We start from the raw sequence: 19,749 nt of genomic DNA, 5'->3' as shown, positions 1-19,749 counted from the left end.
AAATGATCTTCCCTCTGAACACTCACTAGAAGTCAATCAGCACAGGTCTGAAAGTCTGTTCTTTGATTAAAATAGGTTTTATGCTAGGCATGCATCACAGGGAAGAGAATTGTCAGAAGTGGCAAATCCATCAAATTGATTACCTTTTGGAAAATCTTGAGGGACGATCCTTAGATTTGGCCATGTTAAACCACCCCAGCTCTCTAACAAGTTCAATTTCTTGAATGCATGAACTGTTTTAATGTTTTTTTTTTGACAAGCATCCATTAACAAAATGTACAAAAAACAAGAAATCTTTTCAAAGAATATATGCAGACATTCTTTTAAACTACAAAACAGCTTATCAACATTAGACTGCAATTTACTTTAGGTAAAGACACTCGAAACAGTGGCTGAGAGCTCATGTTTGATTGAAACAGCAGTTATGAATACTTTGATGATGTATTCACTCTGTAGCCTACAGTATAGACATGTCACACTGTAAACCAGAGCTATTTCCGCTACAGGCAAAAAAGCTTTATTTGTGTTTTTTCCATTTTCCCCCATAGCTTTCCTATGCCAAAACAAGAACATTTCATATGAAATCAATTAGGTTTCATCCACATTTAAACCAACTAAAAAGGAATTGATCTGATAACCACACCATGTTCTTCACCTTTAAAAAGAATGATTACAGGACTACAAGTACCAGAATGCATAGTGATACAAGCAGGAAAACAACAACAACAATAGCAAACGGCCGACTTCTCTAGACGTGTTTGACTGCAGAGACTGTCCCATCATCGATCTAGTAATTCAAGGGTCTACATTATAATTTCATATCACATATGAATAATTTCTGCTGCTTTTTTGAAAAGTAAAGTAAAAAATAACATGGAATAAAGTAAAATATAAAAGTTGTATTTAGCGAACTTTTTTTAAAATGTGGTTTATTTCTGAGTTCCTGCGGATGTTGTAGGCCAGCTCTCTGTGTAACGTCATGATCGTGGAGAGGAGCGTTCTATCACAAAGCCACAACATGATCCTCATACATACACATCGGTCCCCATCTTTTTCTTTCTTTCTTCTTTCTTTCTTCTTCGCGAAACAGAAGAGTCCATTTTGTGAGTGAAAGTGCTACTGAGACTCCAACCTCCTAGTATTTTGGGGGCCATCCATCTCCCCATTGCTGTCCATGGAGGCCCGGGTCCCTTAGGTTGCACAGTGCATGGGGAGTTCACATTGTCCATTATCTCAATCTCCAGAAAGTCCCAGCGGCCCACAGCCGTAGTACTGGGACTGAGACAAGGGGACCTGACATAGCAATGGGCATGTGTCACACGGCAAAAAAACGTCACGCGGTGAAAACTCACATTCAGAGCATGAGAGAGACAGAGAGAAGGGGGCTAGAGAGAATGCTAGAGAAGAACACGTGGGAGAATGAGAGGAGGGAAGGATGGGGAAACAAAAAGCAAAACCTGAAATTCACAAAACACTTCACCACTACAGGATGTCCCCCTTCTACTCAGCACCGCAGCTTGAGACGGAGACTCGTTTTGAATTCAGCACCAGTGGAAAAAAGGCCATTTTTGATACGGTTCATATGTTGGTTTTCTTAAGGAACATTCTTTAAAAAAAATCTACACTGCCCTGTCCGTAAGCAGGTTAGCGCTTTTCGGCATGAATCTTGTTCTTGAGGCAGCTCTGCAGAGTGGACACTAGCTGGCACAGCCACAAAGTCATAAAATCAGATTTTAAACCTAACTCTAACCTTACCCACACTGCTAACACTAATCCCTAACTTTAAACTGCATTTTAGTTTTCATGAATTTGTACAATATAGCTAATTTAGACTTTGCAGCTGGCCTATCTAAGGGGAAATCGCTCAGTTTTGCCACCAGGACAAGACTCATGACAAACGTCAACCTACTGTCCATGATAGGACCCCCATGGCATGATTCAGAGGGTCTACACAGAGCTCTATGGCTGCTTACGACCTCGTTGGATAGCCACAACGCCGCCGTCCCACACCCCTGTCACCCCCGTATAAAATTTCAACAAGTGTCTTTGGCAGATTTACAGAAAAGGTCCTTATCTACTCTGGATTGCTACTGCTAGAAATTGCCAGGATATTAGAGACTGGTCAGAGACACACGAGAAGAGAGAAAAGAAGAGAAGAAGAGCGATAGAGAGAGAAAGACGGTTCAGCGATGATCTATCACTGCAGGAGTCGACGTGACAAAGAAAGATACAACGATATAATACACTGTAACAGAATGAACATGTACAGGTGGGACACTATTGGGCACTATCAAAGCACAAAGACTCATAGAGAAACGCAAACAGTCCGAAGATGAACACGAGAGGGTCCTTAAGTGGAGAAGACGTCGCTGTCGACAACAACGGTCACTGTCGATCCACCGGCAATCAAGACGGGTGGGAGAGGAGTTCGTTCTCCTCTTAGTTCGTTTCAAACCCACCCCCTCCACTTCCTGCACGTCCCAGCGCTCCTCGGTAGCTGGGAGGCTGTTTTTGTAAGGTCTTTAAGGGACTCCTTCCTGGTCCCAGGAATACTCCCTTTAATCGCCCACTGGACTTGAGCTGTGTGCTGAGGGTCAGAGGCCAGTGGTCATGAAGCAGGGGTTCCGCTGAGGAGTTGGAGGGAGGAGGGTTCTGGGTGGGTGGGGGAGGGGCAGTATGAGTTTACGGTGTCCAGGTCGTGCCTGTCGAGGGGTGGAGGAGAGTGGACCGGTATGGTAGAAGGAGAGGACGGGAGATGGGGAGGAGTCATGTCACATTCTCCCTATATAGGGGGTCAGAGGCGGCAGATTTGAGGGGAAGTCGATTGGGGCTGGGGGTGGAGGGATTAATGGGGGTACGGCCTGCAGGCCCAGGATGCTATGAGCAGGAAAGGAGTAGCGTGAGCAGCATTGCTAGCATAAGGGAGAGGCAAGGGGCGGCCATGCAACAGCCACCGGTGCTGTCGTCTGTCAGGAAGGGCTCCGGGGACTCATACACCGAGTCATCTGATAGAGAAAGAGAAAAAGAGGGTGGGGGGGGGAGAGAGAGAGAGAGAGAGAGGTTATGATTCAAACAGGTTCCATTCTAATACAGTTAAATCCTTGTGCAGTTTCAATCTGGCTGTCTCTGGGCTGTGTCAAATCGCTGGGAAAAGCATACATTGATGCCTTTTGGTTATTTTCTTCCCTGTGACCCAGATATGCTCTGTCAATAGTCATACATACAACTGTAATGTTGTTTACACCTCTCACGTTGACTGTCATCTCCACAGTTGGCATGCAGGAGCAGAGTGAGACGCTCTACATGTTGTTGACAGGTCTCCGTCGGGAGACTCGTCTTGAAGACACGAGTCACACTGACAGAGATACAGCCAATCAAACAACGCGTGGGGCCTAAACACTGCTTTGGCATATGGTGCACATTTTAGGACATCTGAGGTCGAGGCTTGACAATGGAAGGTTGACTCAAGGAGAGTTGAGGCGTGAGGCTGACGTTGTCCTCAAATGTACTACGTACAGGCGTATTAAACGTGAGCTACAACACCTTGTCTCTCTCTCCCTTGAGCAGGTCTATTTAACAGATTTTGGATTCCCTGACTAAATATTAAAGAGTAGGCTGTTTCCATTCCGCCAAAATACATTAAAAAGGGGGGTTTCTGGGAAAAACCAAGGTTAACCCCCGTCTCCCAAACAAGATTAGGGATTTTACCCTCTCAGAGCAGATGGAAAATAAACAGCCACATACCAGACTTAGGGAGAGGAATTATGGTAATGGTTTGGGCCGAGGCTGGCGTGAGGCTAGGCCAGGTTGTTTTGGATAATAAAGGCCTTAAACAGACAGGTCCCCGCATTCTCCGCCATACTGCAATTGTAAATATGCACATATATATTTCACAATCTCCAATCCACACAGGATCCATTCGGGCCTATGGAAATGCAATTCCCAACTTCCGAGCGAATCCACACCCAAATCCACCCGTAAATCCTGATTTAACCATAGTATCAAATAAATGCGTTTCTCCTCTAGATATTTAAATAGCGAGAGTGGTACAAGCTTTTGTTTTAAGAAAGAGCCGGAGCTTGCGTGAGCAATCCTCAGTCATAGCATCAAATGGCTTTCAGGGATACTGTTAGTGTAGATCAGGGGCATAGATATGGGTGGGCCTGGGTGGACAAAGGCCCCCCACTGGGGAGCCAGGCCCTGCCAGGCCCATCCAATCATTGGCCCGTCCAAATTTATCCAGGCCCAACCACCAATTAATTTCTGGTTACGCCCGTGGAGAATATACTGTAAATGGACTTGTGGGATTGCTAACTGTCGAGGGTTACGTGAACATTTGTTGATGTCTAACGGCTGTGACCTGACGGGTGATTGAACAGTCATTTCAAAAACGACTAAGAGATATACATCAGTTAATTTGACTGTGAAACACGCCGGTAAAAACAAAGCAAAATAGCAAACAATCATCAGCGTTGTTTGTTATAAATTACAGTATTCTTTGTCGTTTTTGAAAAGTGTACTATTATAAATGTTGAGGTAACTGGATTTTGCCTATAGCATTAATATTAACTATGACTTTTACTTACCATATACAATTTAATTCCATGTTCAAACAATATATCTTAATTATACTATACTGCACAGGGAGGAAAAAGTAGGCAAAAATGCTGTCATGCTAATATGCCATAGCACCAGAGGAAACTGACAATTGAAACACTCTGTAATAGACTAACTGTATGACTTTCAATTTACATATAATTGTTTTAACTGCCCTGTGAAATTGATCATCTCTAACATGTGTATTCACAATTATACAGAGATAATGGAATAGCACAACCAGTCGGGTTAAACTCCAAATGAAAATCACCAAACTAGAGCTCAGGGATATTACTGCAAATACCACCGTTCCAAATATTGACACAGTAGTCTGAGCTGTGAAGGGAGTTTAATACCTTTCATTCTCCATAGGCTTTGTACAAACAGCTTGAAACGAATGAACGCCTTCTGTGAGTCGAAAGAACGTACGTCTGTCTGCTCGCGGACCGCTCTTTCTTTGGGTTCTAACTGGCCATGTCTCTGTCTCTGATGCCTTTTAAAAGCATCTTATTAAACAAACAGTTGGGGGGAAAAAACCTCTCCATTCAAATCTCCACAACAATGCTTATGGAAAGGCATAGGTCTACAACAGTGTATGAGCCCGGAAAAATACTGTACCTTGTGGGTGCTTCGTAATTCCTCCATAATGACCTGTAGGGTTTTGCAACATAGGAACATTTGATGTGTATAAAGCTACAGTGCAACCTGCGGAGCTCTACTACATGAAGTTGGCGTTTAAACGAGCAGTGGAGAACGTCACCTCGCACATGAAGCTGGTCTGAGGTTAAGTCGACTTTAAACCCCATTTTTAAATGGCTAATACCAGCTCCGGTGCCTGCTGCTGCTGTGACTTGTAAAACTATCCCGAAAACAGATCCCTATGGGACGCCACAGCATCAAGCTTTGGTGAATGATGACTAGTCGGATGTCAGCGTTTGGATTGTTATCTTGACCTTGTCAGATGAATTATATCCACCAGACTGTGCCCAGAGGGCAGCAGCATGTACCTCTGACTGCAGTGTGTGTGTGTGTGTGTGTGTGTGTGTGTGTGTGTGTGTGTGTGTGTGTGTGTGTGTGTGTGTGTGTGTGTGTGTGTGTGTGTGTGTGTGTGTGTGTGTGTGTGTGTGTGTGTGTGTGTGTGTGTGTGTGTGTGTGTGTGTGTGCGTTTCCGAGTCCTAGTGGCTTAACTGGGATCCTAAGCAGTTCTGAACAGGGGTCTGGATGATAGTGTGCTGAGCAAAGACAGAGACGGAACAAAGATTTACCCTCATCAATCAAGAAGCAGAGGGCTTTGCAGGTTAGGCTCTGACCACCCTCAGCGGGGTAGCTAACAACCGGATTTATCCGGTTTTCAGGGGAAATGGAAGAGAGCCTGTGACGCGACTTCCTCTTTTGAGCGTAAACAAGGCGACACCATCTTAACTCCTCCTCCACATTTACTGGATTGGCCGAAGAGTGCAGAAGAGAACCTCCCCCAACAGTTTTTTTCTCCTGTCAGGACCAGAATGTCGCGCTCTGATGTATCTTTTACGTCTGCTACTTTAGGTTCTGTTTGTCTACCTTTCCTGGGTTAATATGGGCTTAGAATGAGAGATTTGTGGGACTGCTGAGAAAAAAATTGCATGACAGTTTACACATTTTATAACCTAACGTAGCCGCCAGCTGCCCAGTGACACGGGCCTACCAGACGAGCTAAATGTGTGCGCGCTTCGAGGCAAGCAACACTGAAGCATGCATGAAAGCACCAGCTGTTCCCGGACGACTGTGCAATCACGCTCTCCGTGGCCGATGTGAGTAAGACCTTTAAACAGGTCAACATTTACAAGGCCGCAGGGCCAGACAGATTACCAGGACATGTACTCCGAGCATGCGCTGACTAGCTGGCAAGTGTTTTACTGACATTTTCAACCTGTCCCTGACCGAGTCTGTAATACCAACATGTTTCAAGTAGGCCATAATCTGCCACTCTGATCCTCAACACAGGGGCCCATCAGGGGTGCGTGCTCAGTCCCCTCCTATACTCCCTGTTCACCCATGACTGCATGGCCAAGCATGACTTCAACACATTAAGTCATTAAGTTTTCTGACGACACAACAACCGACAACAGTGAGACAGCCTATAGGGAGGAGGTCAGAGACCTGGCAGTGTGGTGCCAGGATAACAACCTTTCCCTCAACGTGATCAAGACAAAGGATATGATCGTGGACTACAGGAAGAGGAGGGCCGAGCACGCCCCCATTCTCATCGATGGGGCTGTAGTGAGTAGGTTGAGAGCTTGAAGTTCCTTGGTGTCCACATCACCAATGAACTGTCATGGTCCAAACACACCACGATAGTTGTGAAGAGGGAACGACAATGCCTATTCCCCCTCAGGAGACTGAAAAGATGTGGCATGGATCCTCAGATCCTCAAAAAGTTCTACAGCTGCACCATCGAGAGCATCCTGACTTTTTACACTGCTGCTACTCTCTTTTTATAATCTATGCATAGTCACTTTACCTCTACCTACATGTACATATTTCCTCAACTAACCTGTGCCTTCGCACATTGACTCTGTACCGGTACCCCCCCGTATATAGCCTCGTTACTGTTATTTTACTGTTGCTCTTTAATTATCTGTTATTTTTTTATTTTGTTTTTAATGTTTACTTCAGTTTATTTAGTAAAGACTTGAAAGATGTTTCTTAAAACTGCATTGTTGGTTAAGGGCTTGTAAGTAAGCATTTCATTGTGAGGTCTACACCTGTTGTATTTGGCGCATGGGACAAATAAAATTGGATTTGATTTGATTGAAAAGAAACACCTAAAACTAAATACACCACATTCTGGTCAACAATCCAGTAAATGTGGAGGAGGATTATAAAACCGGTGGTCGCCTCGTTAATATTCCGGATGGAAACAACGTGCCGTAGCTAGCTGCTCGCCGGATATTAACTAACGTCACCAGGGACTGTAAACAGTGAGGTGCACGTCCAAAAGCGAAAGTCGCGTCAGAGGAGCTCCTCTTTTTGGCTGATTGAACTGGTGCACATTTCATAGTTGAGTGCTCTCCAAGTGCTCGGAGAGTGTCGTATGAAAACTGAACTAAAACAGTTGCCTTGCCTGTTTGGTAGAACTTTGAACCATCTGTGTGATAAGTTAACACATTTCTATTTATTTGTAGACATTAATACTTGTGGATGACTATAGAACAATTTAATGCACGATGGGTGTGATGGAGAGCTCTACAACCTCATATAATATGTTACTGTCTCTTTTGCTGACTAGACCCATTCTTAACATGGCAAAGTTATTGGCAAAGTTAGAAATATAAGGTTTTGAATCTGAAGGAAGGCTAGTGTTACCAAAATTGAGTGTAAGCAATTTCACACGACATTCCCTGAAGACTGGATAGAGAAAAAAATACTCACTTGTGGGCTTGACATAGACTTTCAACTTCAAGCAGGGTTTCCCGACAAGGTTAGGGTGTGGAGACGCTGGAACGAGAGAGCGAGAGAAAGAGAAAGAAAGAGAGAACGAGAAATACACACAAGCATATGTTTGTTAATGAATAACACATTCAGCAGCATTTTTCTTGTCAGATCTCAGAGAAAATAGCTCAAATTATACTGGCTGGGAAAGACGGTAAGTATGTTCCATTAGAGAGCTATAACTGAAATGTCCCACCCTCAATGGACCGAGATTTCACAGAGGTAATCCATCAGGCACTCATTTCAGTCAACTTTCAGTCTCCCCGCAAAAAGAATGCATCCACCCTATTTTAAAAGCAACCCAGCTGAGGGCCAGGGTGCAATTGTGGATGATAGTCTGTGAAAAACGGCGGCCATCTTGGTAGAAGAATTTGGGGGCCAGAGGTCAAGTTTGTCACACCTGAGGAGCTTTTGACCCGTCTTCTTGTGTGACCCTGTCCCTCTGACATTGCCACCAGAGTTGGAACTTGGAAGGCCTCAGTGACCAGGTGCTGTGTGTGCAGAGACGTTAGCGTGGCTCGCTAATCCCTTAGCAGGCTGTTACTGTGAATGGGAGTGCTAAAGGACAAAACTCCACTACTCCACGGTCCAAGTGTCTCAGTGTACTCACACAACATATGGCTCAGTGAGGGAAAACAACAACTCCATGCAACCTCTGATATGCTAATAGCATCACTGGAAAGAACCAGTGAGAGAAGCAGAAAGAGATTTTGGGCATAGTGCTGCATTCTAAATTAACCTTGAAAAAGCATTTTTTTTCTGTCAAAAGAGTAGTCTTTTGTGACCAAAATTTAAAGCAGTACTTTTCTAATTTAACCATGGCAAATTATGTTTCATTTTGTCTCTCGGGAATCCCAAAAAAAAGAACACCGATTTTGTTGCCATTAAAAACAAATATCAGGCACCAAAATGGCCACTCTCCTGCAACAGCATTTTTGGTAATTGGTCTTTTAAAATGGCTCCGTATTTGGTGGGGTAAATGCCCGGAATGCGGCACATAGATTATAGTCTAGACAGAATAACATGAAGCCAACTACAGACACACAAAACGAACACACAAACAACACACTGACATAGCACACATCCACAAAACACATATAGTGCATAAATGCAAAGGCATCTGTCACTTATTCCTCTCTCTAAACATTATTCTCCCAACCTAACTTGAGACTTCCAATTAAACGTGTGTCTATGTGTGTGTTTCTAGTTGGGGTGTGTGTGTGTTTTCTTTAGGTTTGCGTTTGAGTGTGTGTATTTGGTATTTGCACGAGTGCACATGGGGGGGGGGGGGGCATTGGTATTGGTGGTGGCAGTGACTGAGCAGTCACAACTCTGTATGTGTGTGTGTGTGTGTGTGGAGATGCAGAAGCATAGAAGTCTCAAAAACCACTGCCTGATAGGGCTCTGTGCCACCACTAACCCATCACGCCTGGGAGTTGGGGGTAAGGAGGTCACATTAGGGGTGATGGACGTGCCCCTTTGTTCACAGATAACCAAACTAAGCCCCCTTTTACCCCGGTAACTACCCACACCCGACTTCTCAAGCATCCCCCTTTGCCCTAACACTCCAGGGGCCATGACAGCTACAATATTGGTAGTAGCCAAATCATTTTCTAAGGGAGGGGAGAAAAAAAGGAGTGCTGAATGGCGGGGCAAACTGCTTCCCAGCCTTGGCTGCTGTTGGGGACAAAGGGCCACACAATGCGGGGCCTGGCTAGGAGCTACGGGGCGGAGTACATTAAAAACAGCTCAGGACGGGGAAGAATCGTCAGACACTGAATGCTAACTTTGAACTGACTTTTCTTTTTGTTGCCAGGCCTCTGTCTTCCCTCCACTCCTCCATTCCAGGAGTGACAACATCCCGCAGAGTATAATAAGTCGAGGGACGCCCCACTGGTTAGGAGGGGGGATGTTTAGACATTGCAGCACCCCCCCCAGCCCCCCTTCCACTCTTTTCCCTCAGCCTAAATACCTTTCCATCACCCAGAGGATAATAAGCATTGAAATATATACCATATGTTGGAGGGGAGGCATCCATACACATTGCAGTGAGTGACGGGCCAGGGGGGCTGGGTTGAGGTATAGAGCCGCCCTATATGTGGTCCCCGGCCCTGATCTTGTCACACAGGGGTGCTGTCGAAATACTGTCACAACTGGTCCCTGCGAGTTATGGATTTATAATACTGTCACAACTGGCAGGCTACAGTACTGTACTCACACTCCCACTTCTTAGAAATGTCATCATGAAAAGCTGTCTAAAAACATAATTTTTTAAAATATTTTAAATACATAAAGTAAAAAATATACAATACCATATTGTACAGTTTGGATGTATCATATCATAGAGGCAAATAAAAATAATTATAGTCTTATAACGCGGAATTTCTTGTCTTTGTGATTTAAGTTGGGCCTTACCAACAACAGATGGCAGTGAACAGCTAGAAATGATGAGCTGCTGAGTAGCACTGTGCTTTAAAATGATCCTGATCTCTCCTCATCTCCCTTCACATCACACATGAGTCATGTGCTGTGTGCCGAATCTCAGAATTGCTGTCTGTCGTGTGCCTGTCTTTCTAGCGGTTCGGTCCGCCACAGGATTTAGCATCACAAGGCGGTGTCATGTCACCTTTTCTCCTGTGGGCTAAGTGGCATCCCCCTAGCAACACAAGGGCACACACAGAGAGAATCAGAGCAACCGAGTTAATGAGTTTTATTAATATAACATGAAAAGTCCTCATGTTACACCCACCCCTGAAACTCACTATATTTTTTATGTTCTAAAGTTTTTCCTATTTTGGAAAAACCAAGGGAAAAGATGAACGAGAAGGAGAGACAGGGGGGCACAGACAGAGGGGATTGGAGAGAAAAAACAAAAAAGGAACAGAAATTGCCTCATTAATGCATCCGGCATGCCGCTCTGAGCCTTTTCCCTGCCTGTGCCCAGCAGGGGGCCTTTCCATCAGACCAAAGGACACCTTTCACATGGCCATTAGCAAAACAGGGACAGATGCACCCTGGCAAACCCACGCCTGTCCTGTCATGCTCATGGACAAACCGCACCGGGAATGGACCACGGAGGGGGGGGGGGGGCGGCTCCGATGGAGGGGAAGTGGGAAGCGGCGTGTGCGCCGCGACCTTGAAATTGAAGTGGGCGTGGAGCGTCCGGTAGGCAAGGTGTCAGGCCTGTCTGGAGAGCACGCCACCCTGGCCGCTTTCAACCCACCGCACCACTAATGGCTTTCAACGCCTCACGTCCAAAAAATGGTAATGACCACGGTCCGGAGCCAGAAGGACACAATTACCCCCATCAAGTTCCCTCGGCTAAATATGATTTGACCAATCAGCATAATTTGAGGCGTTCCGCATGAGAGCACCGCTAACTGGTCTTGCACCGATCTCACCCTGTGAAGCTAAGCACCCAGCTAATAGCTCGCTTGCCATTTGACAAATTGACATTTTCATCAAGGGGTGGAAGGAGATGGGATGCGCCAGGGTGCCACACAAAAGGATGGCAGGTCAGGTAAAAAACACGCAGACGGACAAGTCAACCGAAAGCCAGAGATAAACGATTTGTCCGGGGCTCCCCTCTGGTTTGGCCGCTGAATGTTGTGATTGGTAACAGTACGCCTGTTTAGTTACAGGCTATGGCTTTAGTTCACGGTCCGTGGTTTACCTGGAATTTACATTGTAACAGCATAATGACATCGCTTTTTCCTCAATAACTATCTTTTTGTTTTCATTCAATCAATTAGCGCAAGGGACCATAAATTGGAACCAACTGGTTCACGATTATATTGAATTACTTCAAATAAATACCAGTTAACAATTATCTAGTAAATACAAGGACATGTGGGTTTGAACAGCCCGTTCCTGTATGGTTCCTAGCCCTGGCACCCATCCATGGCAGAAAAATTACACCACAACGCAAAGCCTATTAATTAAACCACTACCGCTATTGTGGCTTCCTCCCCCGCTTCCCACCAAATTGGATAAAATCATCCTTCAAACGACCAAAAAACGAACATGTACAACCCAAATGACATTCCCTGATATCCATCAACTAAAGAGCGATGGGTTGACAGCGCTGAATATTCTTGATGGGTCACAACTGTGTCTGTTTTGTGTAGTCAGTTGGGGTGGTCCAAAGTCATTACTTACTTGGGGACATAACCAGTGTGGGGGGGTGAATAAAAGGGTGTCACAATATTGGGGTCTGATTAAGATTTCTATTGGCTGAAGTTACTCCTTCACCAGAAGCCTGACTGGTCCTGACTTGAATGCAGCCAATAGCTAATAGCCAATTAGATCTGTGTTACTAGGCCATGTGACCCATCGGCTAAGAAGCAAGGTTCTTCATAATCCTGGTGCTAAGGACCAGTACACAGGGGTGCACATTTTTGTTCCAGTCAAGCACTTACAGACCAGACTCTCCTAATCAACTGATCATCAAGTCCTTGATCAGCCAAAGAAGGTGTGTCAGTCCCGGGCAATCATTTCTACCTGAAACCTCAAATAGGAGACATAACATGTATCTGTAAGGCAGCAGTGTGTGTGTATGTGTGTGTGTGTGTGACATTCGTCCATGTGACAACTTTTCCACTTACAGATATAGTAATACTCGTGACCCGGCCGGAACTCGAAGCCTAGTGAGAAGGGGGTGAAGAGCTGGAACTTCTCGGAGAACTTGAGCGGTCCGTTGGGGCTCTGTGGCCGGTTGCACTCCCAGCGCTTGAAGCCCTTCATGCGGTGGTCGCAGGTGGTGTAGCCGTCGTAGTTGACCATGAAGAGGATGTAACGCTCCATGCGCTCCTGGGGGAGCGGGTCCTCGTAGTGGGGGCAGTAGATGTCCAGGTAGTCGTTGATGGCCACCTCCACGGTGTACTCCCCATGGAGAAACCTGCGGATGAGACAGGACAAGTATGGTGTGTCTGAGGAGAAATTACGACGACAGATAAGAAATGGAATGGCATTTCGCAGACAACTTTTATCCGAAGCAACTCAAAACAGACTTGGATCTACAATAAACCTGGAACCCAAAACATCTCCACAACGAACAGCACTGGCCATCGTTTGGATCCAACTTGTGCAGCGGATACAGACAGCTGAAGATAACTCAACATGATGCTACTATTCTATATGGATGAAGGCGCTAGGCGAGGAGGACGAGGAAGAGAAGGAGAGCGGGAGCAGGAGGAGAAGAGGGTCTGGAGATTGACAGGGGTTTACAGAGTGAGGCCGGCTTCATTAAGCTCTTTCACAGGGCCCTGTCTCTCGCCCAGCTCTGGCTAAATGAGTTTGCCGCTCTGGGCAATTTCGATACAAATTGAGCACCTGCACGGTGCCACAGATCTGACCCTTTAATAGCGAAATTCCAGAGAGTGACGCCGTGTGCGAGTTTACAGGGGGCTATATAGCCATCCCTGCCATAGCTATTAACTGAAACGCAAGGGCTCAAATCACGGCCCAGAAGATGATTGTGTGGTTCCATCTCCACTTTCTCCATGTCACAGTCCTCTGTCTGGCTCAATCCCATTCCAAATATCCACCCTCCACTTGGATTTTCCCTGGCCGTTTTCCAGCTGCAGCCCCCCCCCCCCCCCAGTGGAACTGGATTTGATCTCTTCCACTCTGAAGAGCATAATGGGAATGTGATTTGACGGGCTTCCTGACTGAGGAGGTCTAAAATGCTTTGATACCTCCTGCCTCTGTTGACACACCTGCCCCTAGACCTAACGCAGTTAATGCTGAGACCATAACCTAATGCCTTTTCTAAATCGCCATGAACAAATCATAGATAATCACAAATTCAATCCATGAGATGGTTCTACAGATGGTTTACACATAGGAACTGTTTCTTTAAGTGTGAAATCTGGTCTTGGTGTGTGCACTACATAATTACGGGCCGTTGTGTTTCGTAATTAGCCACACATAACTCTGAAGCCAATATGAGAGGTTTGACACACTGACCCCAAATTCACAGACTGACCCCCGAATAGGTCACTCCCAAACAGTCCCCCTTGGACGGCGCGTCACTTCTCCCTCGACTGTCCTTATCAGTCGCGCCATGAGTGAGATCCTCAAAGAGGCCCGTAATCCTTCACAGGGCTCTGGTGGGAAGGCCATTTTGCGTCTTGTTGCGATAAACCATTGCACAAACACCAGCCATGTTGGTGGAAGCCCGCCAGATAGACTGTAGCTCATTGGCTCAGCGTAGAAAAGCAAGGGGCAGAGGGAGCCAGGATGGGGGTGCGAGGTTATGAAGGGGGAGTGGTGGGTTCAGGCAGACCTGGCATCAGATGACAGCTAATCTGGGGGGGTTGGAATAAGTGTCAGAAGGGCCCGGGTCCACATCTAGCTGCAGTGTACGGATCTTCTCCAGTCACCCCCCCCCACCGCTTATCGCACCAGACCAGAGATCAACCCCCTTCCCTTCTCTCTGTGTGAGCTTGCCTGGCCTCTCTTTCCTGCATGCCACTTTGTTCTCCGGTCATCATATCAACACCCCCGATGAAACAGGCGTGCATTTTGTGAACACACGTCACCCTCCCACTTCTCCACAACAGCCTCTCCTCTCCTCATTTCCTAACTTCTTGGCTCCTCTATTCACCCATCTTTCCCTCTCCTACTACCCCCCCCCCGCCCCCCCTCCCCGTCTGCCACAGAAAAATAGTGAATCTAAATAAGAATTAAGTCGGCGCAGCCCTCACATCTGATGTGATCTCCGAGCGGTGAGAGCATTGAGAGACATAAGCCTTCATCCAGTCTTGACGGGGTCCATCTTCTGTTATGGACTGCCAGAGCTTATGTTAGTGTGTGTGTGAGCGGCCGAGGAAACAGGGGGACAGGGCGGGGCGCTCCACCTACTACTTCTCTTCCTTCATCTCACTGCATTACCTTTTTTTTAGGGGGATATCGAAAAGTGCACGGGTTGCACTTCTGTATTACTCCCCTCGGCCAATCAGGCGGCGGTATCCTCACATGTAACTACGCGGTAACTACGCAGGGAATGTAATAATCCTCCTAAGGCCACGCTGCGGATGTAAACCTGTGGTCTATTAGATGTAATTCTCTTTCCATAAAACATGTATTGGGGAGGGGGGGTCTTAAATGGATACCGCCTATCGTCTCTGCATATTTTCTTTCTATTTTCCCTGAGTGCATGCGGCCATCGCCATCTCGCTTTCAGGATCCAAATAGTGCATTATGTCTCGATAGATCAATACCACCCCCCTGCCTTCTCCCTTCTCTTCCTCTCCCTCACTTCCCGTCGTTCCAGCAGCATTGCCCGTCATTAAGGGCCAGTGGAGGCAAATTGAGGGAAGGGTTTGATGTAGCGATGCTGCAGTGCTCAGTATTTGATTGAGCTCCGTGACGTGTTGTTGGAAATGACCTCGTTAAGGGAAGACCATCAGGACAGATCCAAATATCAATAGCAAGGCAGCCAGGGGGGTGTGTGTGTGTGTGTGTGTGTGTGTGTGTGTGTGTGTGTGTGTGTGTGTGTGTGTGTGTGTGTGTGTGTGTTTTTGTATGGATGTAAGGGAGAGCTAATGCATGCAAGCTATTTGTGGTCTTGCAATCAATCATGGCAGTCTTGGCCCGCCCCTCTCCAACTGTCACCTACATGTGGTGATTGGTGGGTCTGGGGGGGGGGGGGGGGGGGGGGGGGGGGGGGGGCAGATTCCTCCCTGATGGTTGGCTATGACAGCCTCTAAACATGCGCTAGCGCCTGGCACAGCCTCTTCCCTTCCACCCTTCCACACACCAAAAGCATTCTTGCCACATTCTCACTACCCTCAAATCCAACGTGGGCAAGCAAGCCACATGCATGGCGGACATTTTGTAAACCGCCCGGACCATTCCTCGGAGACCAGAAACACATGGTGGTGATTGATCAATTTAGCTTTCAAACTCCGAAAAAAATAGAGGGGACTTTGAAAGTTCCTGGACTTTGAAAGCTCCCAGAGAGTTTCATAGTCTTCACAATCTGTCTGTCCACCCACAACCCCCTGCGGGAGCTTAATTAATCAGGCCCGATGTTTATAAGTGCATTATAAAGTGTTTATAGCTGGGTGATTTAGGAGGGCCGAACTTTGAAACCGGTCGGCGTTTCTGACGTGTTTTTTTTTGAAGACCACTTCTTCTCTGATTTACTGTCTTTTCAGGCTTGGCAAGGCCCCGGCAATGTGGTTTAACTCGGCCCCACTTTATGACTTCATGGGCTAAATGTTTGTCCATAACGTTGTCTGCTTTTGAAGCCCTGCATGCAGGAAGAAGCCATCAGCAAAGGGAAAATGTCAAAACCAACTGAGCACATCTGACGGGACAGAATGGGTCATTTGGAACGCTAAGTCGTAGTTCCTAAGTCTTCATGGGGTGCAAAAAGAGGATGCTGTTGTCTATACTTCAATCAAATGTAGTTAAAAAGAAACTTTCACTGGTATGCAAATTGGGGCGCCATACTTTCATTGTTTAGCGATTATAGTTCATGCTTGAAAGGGATTAAAGACACAGATGACATAAAAGAAATGTGCAATTGTGAATTTCAAACCATCTTAGAAGATACTGTAAGCTGCTGACTTTAAAGCTGAACATGTTATGACAACTTTGTGACCAAATTCTTTCAAGCTTACAGCAGCATCACCCATGGAAGATGTGACCAATCATATCAGACCTTCCTGGTCAACTGGACCAATGAGGTGAAGGGAGTGGAGAGAATGAGAGAGAAAGAGAGAGAGAGGGTACAGTACAGAACAGATCTTTCCCCTTCCAGTATTCCTTTCCCTCTCTCTCTCTCTTTCTCTCTGCAGGCCAGTTCACCTCACCCGGCTAAAAGAAAAAACGTGTTCTCCGTGCCACCTGCTCGACCCGCCGACAGATAACTCCAGCTGTGTGTGTGTGTGTGTGTGTGTGTGCGTGTGTGTGTGTGTGTGTGTGTGTGTAGCGGGGACATTACTCTTCAGTTTCAGCCCAGAGTACCCGCCTACAGCCACATTTCATGCCTCTTTAATGCCTGCACCAATATGTATGGAATCTTAAGCCTGACGCTTGCTTATGAATTGAGCCCGAGCGTTGATTCGTTTGTAGCATTTGTCTTGGAATTCAAGGATCAACAGAAAAACCCAGACCCTGTTAGTTTACATTGCGTAGATTTTGGCTATCGGGACATGTAGTCTGGGGATTGCCAGGACTGGTATCCTAGACTGCCGCCATTTCATTATTGACACACACCCAAAGCAAACAGAGGAATTTACTCTGCAATTAACGATGACCTGGGCAAGTTGACTTAATACAAACAAATGGACTTAATAACTTGACATTCTTCCTGGACCCCAGGAAGAGTAGCTGCTGCCTTGGCAACAGCTAATGGGGATCCATAATAAATACAAAACTACAAACACTTCAAACCCATTTTTCATCTGCACGTAATCTGATTACTTTGGAGTCTTGGTCTAAGGCCTAGCTGGCCTGGCCACAGCAACTTCCAATCTAGGATCTAGCTTTATAGTATCCTCACTTCTTTTCTGGCGCAAGCACGTTAGAATCAGTGATTTTGGTGGAGAGTTTCCGCGGGACAAGTCATGTAACTGAAGTTTCCCTGTGTTTACAATTGAATGAGCTGGACGGTTGATGCTGGGGGGGGTGGTGGGTAGGGAGAGAGACAGGAGAGACAGGAGAGGAGTGGGTGCTGCGCTAGGCGGTGGTTGAGAATGGCCCTTTGTGCTCTCACTGAGGCCTGTCTGGAAGCCATTTCCGCGTTTTAGTCCTCCGGTCCGGCCTGCATCTGGAGCCCACCTCTCGCCATGTGGAACGTGTTTATTGTTCTTTGTGTCAGGCAGACGCACAGACAGCCCTCCGCTCTCTACTCTCTCTCCCTCTCCCTCCCTCTACCTTCATCTCTCTGTAATTTCTGCTGTTATTTCAACTCGGCGTACAGCAATTTTCCTATCGAGGCGTTTACACAAACTTAACCTCTAGTTGATTTTCGGCCAACGCCGAGGAAAAAGCGCCGCGGCAAAACAAAAACAAACATAAGAGGGAGAAGATTTTTGGGGAGGTGAAGGCCCCTCGGGCAGACACGATGTGTGTGTGCAGTGGGAGATGAAAGCGATCGAGGTCTCTGTTCAAAGTACCTTTATTTCTCTCTATCTCTTTCTCTCGCTCTCTTTCTCTGTGATGTTAGATTTTAGCTGGACAAGCATCGAGGTGTGTGTGTGTACGCTTGCATATGTGTGTGTGTGTGCCTCTGTGTGTGGGCTATAATTATCTGCACCATGCTCTACCTTCAGCATGGCTTGAATTAACCATGAGCCGGTGTTTGAATCCACTCTTAACACGGTGCTCTTTTTTTCTCTCTTTCCCCCATGATGCTCTGCTGCGTAAGGCCTGGGAGAGGAGACGAGGGAGAGGAGGTAGTGCTATTCTCAGCGCCTCCCCCTCTGCCTCGTAAGCTAATTGCATTTCCATGTCTTTGTCTGTTCCAAAAGAACGCCGACTCACACTGTGACACCTCGTTTTCAGCGGAGAACCAGTGCAGAGCTGCGATACTGCAAAAGTCCACTGTAAAAGTCTACTGTAAAAATCTACTGTAAAAGCCGACTGTCAAAGTGTGAATAATAATAACATGAAAGGGAATTTACAATGAGGCACTTGAGGAATCTATGATGATGGAGAATAGGTTGTGACTCCAATTTACAGACAATTGAGAGGCTCCAAAAATACTGGCTAGGCTATTATGCTAAGGCATAATGGTCAAAGCTATAGTAATGCTAACCGGTGCTTGAAGTGGACTGAAATAGGTGCAGGGGTGGGTGCCCATTCTTTTTAGGTCCCGGTAGTCATCATGTTTTAGAACTAATCGTCTCTGAGAGGTGCCGTGGCTCAAGCAGTAGAACGTTCCCTCACCGGCCCAGTTGAAGCACCACCGCTATCGTAAAATAATCAATAAGGCTCACGGAGCAGAAGATTACCCCGAAGCCACTTTAGGTAAGTGGGACGCATCCCTAAAGTTACCACCAAATTACACAAATCAAATCACATGACGACAGCTATGACAGCTCACGACAACATGGCTGACGCCGACGCCACATGTTACCGTTTTCAGCTGTGCGCCTCATAACAGTGTGGCGACAGTTGCTTTACGCGACGGTTGTTTTAGTCGTCACGACGTGTTATTATACATGTAATGACACCTGTCATGGCATTCTTCAACCTGCATTAGGGGCATCAACTTCAAGTGAAGGCTTTTACTGCTCTGAAGTGGAAGAATGCAAAAAAACACCTTGTTTTCTTGATTAAAAAAAGAAATAAAACACATTGCCACCAAGGGAGGTTTCTTAGTACTCGTCCTCCTTCAATTTCCCTTCCCTCTCTCCCCTGTGCTGCCCGCACAGCGAGCTCCCACCTCGACCGCGGTGATAATTGTGGAAGCAATGAGTCTTAGCTAGTAAATGAGACGGCGAAGACACTCCTTCTGCATACCTGCTGGCATCTGCTGAGAGAAACTAGGCTCCCTCTTTTCTATTTCACACTCCTCCAGACAAGGGAGGAATAATTACACTTCATCTGATGGGAAACTATTTATCTTTTCCCCAACCTCCCCCCACCCCCCCACATCCCTCCACCATCCCGCTCGCAACAGCACACAGCAACAGCACACAGCAACAGCACACAGCAACAGCACAC

The 19,749-nt window shown here is 46.5% G+C and overlaps 1 protein-coding gene across 1 annotated transcript in view; it reads right to left on the bottom strand.

Annotated features, from left to right (window-relative positions):
- Positions 1-492: 492 nt before the first annotated feature.
- The window catches only part of LOC129811002 (ephrin-A2-like), a 130,517-nt gene continuing 111,260 nt past the window's right edge, over positions 493-19,749 (bottom strand). Inside the window, exons 2-4 of the mRNA XM_055862074.1 lie at positions 12,672-12,964; positions 8,008-8,073; positions 493-3,005 (exon numbers count right to left, since the gene is read on the bottom strand). Coding sequence (XP_055718049.1) covers positions 2,878-3,005; positions 8,008-8,073; positions 12,672-12,964 — 487 coding nt within the window. The 3' untranslated portion in view covers positions 493-2,877. The remainder of the gene's footprint in view (positions 3,006-8,007; positions 8,074-12,671; positions 12,965-19,749) is intronic.

The sequence above is a fragment of the Salvelinus fontinalis genome, chromosome 14, assembly GCF_029448725.1.
Source record: "Salvelinus fontinalis isolate EN_2023a chromosome 14, ASM2944872v1, whole genome shotgun sequence".
Taxonomy (NCBI): Eukaryota; Metazoa; Chordata; class Actinopteri; order Salmoniformes; family Salmonidae; genus Salvelinus; species Salvelinus fontinalis.
This window is presented reverse-complemented; position numbering and strand designations above follow the sequence as displayed.